The 6,204-nt window shown below is 41.5% G+C and overlaps 1 protein-coding gene across 1 annotated transcript; it reads right to left on the bottom strand.

The window, feature by feature from the left end:
- Positions 1 to 3,933: 3,933 nt before the first annotated feature.
- LOC136129495 (IQ domain-containing protein F5) lies at positions 3,934 to 5,869 on the bottom strand. The gene is made up of 2 exons (XM_065885854.1): positions 5,812 to 5,869; positions 3,934 to 4,391 (listed from the first exon to the last, which is right to left on the bottom strand). The coding sequence occupies exons 1-2, from the start codon at positions 5,813 to 5,815 to the stop codon at positions 3,946 to 3,948; spliced, it is 450 nt and encodes a 149-aa protein (XP_065741926.1). The 5' UTR covers positions 5,816 to 5,869; the 3' UTR covers positions 3,934 to 3,945.
- Positions 5,870 to 6,204: the final 335 nt, after the last annotated feature.

Raw genomic sequence — 6,204 nt, 5'->3', positions numbered from 1 at the left:
CAGATCTATAGTGGGGGGAATGGGAGAAAGTCTAGGCAAAAAGTTCTTAGACTTGACTGCAAACATACAATCCATAAAAGGAAAATTGATACATTAGACTTGGTCAAATTTAAAACTTTTGCTCTATGAAAGACGCTGTTAACAGAATGAAAAGACAAGTTGGGTGACAGGAGAAAATATTTGCAAACCACATATTTGATGGACTTGTATCTAGAATATATTTTTATCATTTTTCCAGTTTTATTGAGGTATAATTACAAATGAAAATTGTATATATTTAAGATGTACAACACGATGGTTTGATATATGTATACATTGTGAAATGATTACCACAATCAAGTTAACGCATCCATTACCTCACAGTTACCTTTTCTTTAAAACAAGAACCCTTAAAAACCACTCTCAGCAAATTTCAAGTATACAGTTCAATATTATTATTATATTCACCATGCTGTCCATTAGATCCCCAAACTTACCATAAAACTGAAAGTTTTTACCATTTAATAAACAGCCCCCCATTTTCCCCACCTCCCAGCCCCAAGTAACCACTGTTCAACTCTGTTAGATTCCACTTTGTGAGATTGTACAGTATTTGTCTTTCTCTGTTGGGCTTATTTTACTTATGTCCTCCATAAGGTCCTCCAGGTTCATCTATGTTGTCACAAATGTAAGGATTTCTTTCTCTTTTTATGGCTGAAAAATATTTCATTTTATATGTGTATCCATTCGTCCTTTGATAGAAAGAGGGTATTTCCATAGCTTGGCTATTATGAATAATGCTACAGTAAACATGAGAATGCAGATATCTCTTTGATAAAGTGATTTTCTTTCCTTTGGATATATACCCAGAAGTAGGATTGCTAGATCATATGGTAGTTTTATTTTGAATGTATTGAGGAACCTCCATACTGATTAATGATTAACATAATGATTGTACCAACTTATATCCCACCAGCAGTGTATACAAGGACTCCCCTATCTCCACACCCTCGCCGACACTTATCATTTGTCTTTTGATAATAGCCATTCTAACAGGTGTGAGGTAATATCACATGTGGTTTTGACTTGCATTTCCATTATTAGTGGTGTTGAGTAATTTTTTCATCTACCTGTTGGCCATTTGTATGTATTCTTTGGAAAAATGTCTATTCAGGTCACTGGCCATTTTTTAATTAGGTTTGGTTTTGTTTTTGTTGTTATTGTTTGTTTTTGTTTTTCTTCATTATTGGATTATATGAGTTCCTGGTATATTTTGGCAATTAACCCCTTATCAGACACACATTTTACAAATATTTTCTCTTGTGCCATAGGGTGCTTTTTTATATTGCTGATTGTTTCCTTTGCTGTGCAGAAGTTTTTAATTTGCTGTAGTCTCGCTTGTTTATTTTTGCTTTCGTTGCTTGTGCTTTTGAGGTCATATCCAAAAAAATCATTGCCAAGACCATTGTCAAGCAGTATTTCCCCTGTTTTCTTCTAGAAGTTTTGTGGTTTTAGGTCTTGCACTTAAGTCTTTGATCCACTTTGAGTTGATTTTTGCATATGGTGTAAGGGAAGGGTCCAATTTCATTCTTTTGCATGTGGATATACTGTTTTCCCACCAGTTATTGAAGAGACCATTCTTTACCAATTGTATATTCTTGGCTCCCTTGTCAAATATTACTTCACCCTACATATATGTATGTGTTTATTACTGGGCTTTCAATTCTGTCCAGTTGGTCTGTGTCTGTTTTTATGTCAGTTCCATACCGTTCTGATTACTATAGCTTTGTAATATATTTTGTAACCAGGAAGTGTGATTCCTCCAGCTTTGTTCTTTTTTTCTCAAGAATACTTTGGATATTTAGGGTCTTTTACAGTTATATACAAATTTTAGGAATTTTTCTATTTCTGTGAAAAATGCCATTGGAATTATGATAGGGATTACACTGAATCTATAGATTGCTTTGGCTGGTAAGGATATTTTAACAGTGTTAACTCTTCTGAACCCTGAACATGGGATATCTTTCCATTTATTTGTATCTTCTTCAATTTCTTTAGTTTTCAATGTATAGATCTTTCACCTCCTTGGTTAAATTTATTCCTAGGTATTTTATTGTTTTTGAAGCTGTTGTAAATGAGACTTTTTAAAATATCTTTTTTCAGATAGGTTATTTTTATTGTATAGAAATGCAACTGATTTTTGTATGTTGATTTTGTATCCTGCAACTTTACTGAATTTGTTTATTAGTTCAAACAGTTTATTGGTAGAGTCTTTAGGGTCTAATTGAAGGCATCATTCCAGAAACTTGGACAGTAAACTGTCATTAATTTTGGTTAATTTCAGCTTTTATGGTACTGGCTATCCATCCCTGACACCCTAGCCCCCAGCGCTATTCCAGGCATCCGTGAATGAGTTCTGGAGAAATTTGTATGAAGCTTGCAGAATCCAAGGTGAGCAATAAAGAATCTGTCCTTCAAATATTAGGGATCTGTGCTCATTTTGCTGATGACTACTTGTGATCACAGAGGTGCAGAAACAGAGGCAGGAGCCATTGTTGCAATCCCCACCACAGTTGTTGCAACACCCTCCCCTTCCAGCTGAAGTGGCTTACAGGGGATTTAAAGAGATGGGACCTCTCCTTCCTCCCCCACCCCTTTTCTCTTTTTCCCTTTTTGGGAGCCAGACCCTTAAGGACTAGGACACTTAAAAGTAACCACATAGGGCTTCCCTGGTGGCGCAGTGGTTGAGAGTCCACCTGCCAATGCAGGGGACACAGGTTCGTGCCCCGGTCCAGGAAGATCCCACATGCCACGGAGCGGCTGGGCCCGTGAGCCATGGCCTCTGAGCCTGTGCGTCCGGAGCCTGTGCTCTGCAGTGGGAGAGGCCACAACAGTGAGAGGCCTGCGTACCGCAAAAAAAAAAAAAAAAAAAGTAACCACATATACAAGGAAATTTTAAAAGTCACCATGTATGCCCAGGGAAAGGTGGAGGCCCAGAAAAGACCAGAGAAGACCTTAAGTTTACACCTATACTGATCCCCAGCACAGAGACACCCTACAACGAACCAACAACAGCAAAATCAGGGAAAGAGTGAAAATTTGACCTCTAGAATAACCACATTATGAGATTCAAATGTCCAATCTTCAACAACAACAAAAAAATATAAAGCATACAAAGAAAGAGGAAAATTATGGCCCATTCAAAGGAAAAAAGTAAATCAACAGAAACTGTCCCTGAGAAAGACAAGGTGGTGGACTTAATGTAAAAATACTCTAAAACAACTAAACCTTGAAGACCTTATGTTAAGTGAAATAAGTCAGTCATAAAAGGACAAATATTGTATGATTCCACTCATATAAGGCATTTAGAGTAATCGAATTCATAGAGACAGAAAATAGAATAGTGGTTGCCAGAGGCTGGGGAAGGGGAGAATGAAGAATTATTGTTCAATGTGTACAGTTTCAATTTTGCAAGATAAATGAAGTTCTGGAGATGGATGGAGGTGATAGCTGCACAACAATTTGAATATGCTTAATTTTACTGAGCTGTTTACTCAAAAATGGTTAAAATGGTAAATTTTATGTTATGTGTATTTACCACAATTTTTAAATAGTATTTTTTAAAGACTTTGGGGGAAAGAGCAAAAGATGACACAGGACTTCACGTTGCACAACTACATCGGGGCACCATTTACATAGACCACACTGTGAAAGAATCTCCCTGGAGTTGGAAGACTTGGTGGCCTTGCAACCCCAACTCTCCTACCCATGGCAGACATTGCTAATCAATTACAGGCCCTGCTCATAGAGCACCAGGCTCTCAGAATCCTCCACACTGGACCCCAGGCAACCCCTGCCACTTCCTTAGAGCTGATTTATGAGATGCCAAGTATTTGCCATCATTAGCTCAATGACCTCCTTGAAGTATGTCTGACAAAGAGCTGAGGACACATATAGCAGACCTGGTCATTCCTTTATTGGAAGGGGTATGCACTGTTGTACTCCACAAGCTTGCGAGCCCAAAGAGATTTCAAGTTGAAGATTCAGTTGGTTTTCTTTGAGGTCGTAATGGCCCTGAATAAAGCCACGGGTATGGCAACTATGCCAGCGCCAGTAGACCTGAATGATGCGGACAGCGTGGAGCAAACGGCAGTAACGAAGGCGGATGCACCACATGCGGAACCAGGATTGTAGCTTGACAGCTGCCCATTCTTGCCGCGCGTAGAATTCTAGAGACGTCCGCCGCCTCTTCTCCTGCAGCTTCACCAGCTTCTGTTTCCACCAGCATTGAATGATCCACACTCTGAGAGCCATGTGCAGCAAAGTCCTGCGCACCAGGGTGCCCCGCCACCAGGCTTGGATGAAAACAGCCGCTTTCTGTTCTCCCATCGTCATGAGTCTTACTTTGGGGCCTTGCAAGAGAAAACAGGGGACACTTAAACTTATACAGGGACTTCGCTGGTGGCTCAGTAGTTAAGAATCCGCCTGCCAATGCAGGAGACATGGGTTTGAGCCCTGCTCTGGGAAGATCTCACATGCCGTGGAGCAACTAAGCCCCTGCACCACAACTACTGAGACTGCGTTCTAGAGCCCGCGAGCCACAACTACTGAGCCCGAGTGCCACAACTACTGAAGCCCACGTGCCTATAGCCCGTGCTCCACAAAATGAGAAGCCACCACAATGAGAAGCCCGCGCACCACAACAAAGAGTAACCCCCACTCACTGCAACTAGAGAAAGCCTGCAGACAGCAGCGAAGACCCAGTGCAGCCAAAAATAAATAAATAAATAGATTTATTTTTAAAAAAAGAAACATACATTTCGGCCCTAAGGTGTGGCAGGAGAGCTGTTGTGGGCAGCAGCTGGACCTCAGAGATCAAGTAAATGTCCTGCTTCCGCACACATGCATGCACACACAAAGATACATGTGCACATATGCGCGCACGCACAAAGATGTATGCGCATGCACAAAGATACATGTGCACACATGCGCACACGCGCACACGATCCAGTCTTCCTGTACCTTGGCCTTTGCATTCCCCAAACACAATCCCCACTTTGTAGCTCTCAACCATGTGTGGTCTGGGTTCAAACTCTTTGCGCTCCTCCTTGGCACACACCTTGGCTGGACTCACAGCTCTTAGCCTAAGGAGAAAATAGGGGGAAAGGACAGCCAAGGAGGAGTGGATCCCTGTTCATTTCCTGCTCTGTGTATGGTGGCCATTCATCCCAGTTTGCCTGGCACACCCTGGGTTTATGCCTATTGTCCTGGTATAATTTTGATAAGTGTCTCTTTAACTCCCTGAAGCATCTCTCTTTAGACAATAAGTTGCATGGTCACAGACCTTTGGGTCACTCCACTGGACCGCAAGGGTCAGAGATGTCACAAGTCAAGGCTCTCTCCAACACAGTACAGCCTGGATCCATCTACGCAGGGAGGGGTGGGAAGGCAGAGGCAGTGGTGTGTGTAGGCAGTTGGAGGTGGAGTCCCTTGCTCTCCTCTCCTTTGCTCCTTCAAGCTCTCTTCTATCAATGCGACTTCATCATTATCTTTGATTATAAGTTGGAAGGTTTGCTGTCCTTATCAGAGTTTAGAGAGAAAAACATGAAAGTAAGGGTGCTCTTCCCACCACTAAGTGCCAAGTCACCCACACACTAGGCTTCCTGAACTTCCCTGGGATCTCAAACATGAGAAGGGATCCCCTCCTGAGGAAACTATGGGAAATGTACTGCCCTCCAGAAAGCTTGGGTAAATCTGACTGTCTCTTATAAAACATTAAATGCCGGTGGCTTTGGGGGATGGTCAAATCCCCTCAGATCTACACTCAATTACCCATGGTTAGGGTCTAGATGTTCCCATCGCTCTCAAGTCTGTTCTCCAGCCACTGCTCTGGCAAGAAGAGAAGAGGACGGGAGAGAGCCGTGATGTCATAAGGGCACCTATGACTCAGGCACCAGGGTGGCTCCCAATAGCTGAGCCCCTTCTAAGGAAAACCTAGAGGACCTGTCCTTTCTTTCCTTTGTAAATGGCTACAAAGAAGAATACCTCAAATACTGACCCTTTGACACAAATGTGTATAGTGATACTCATTAAAGCCTGGCTGGTATTCATTAAATGGATTTCAATTCATTTATCTTTTTACATTTATTTTATTGAAGTATAATTGATTTACAATGTTGTGTTAATTTCTGCTGTACAGCAAAGTGATTCAGATATATATATATG

This window comes from Phocoena phocoena, chromosome 10 (assembly GCF_963924675.1).
Source record: "Phocoena phocoena chromosome 10, mPhoPho1.1, whole genome shotgun sequence".
NCBI classification, from domain to species: domain Eukaryota; kingdom Metazoa; phylum Chordata; class Mammalia; order Artiodactyla; family Phocoenidae; genus Phocoena; species Phocoena phocoena.
The sequence above is the reverse complement of the archived record's forward strand: the minus strand, read 5'-3'. Positions and strand labels throughout refer to the sequence as shown.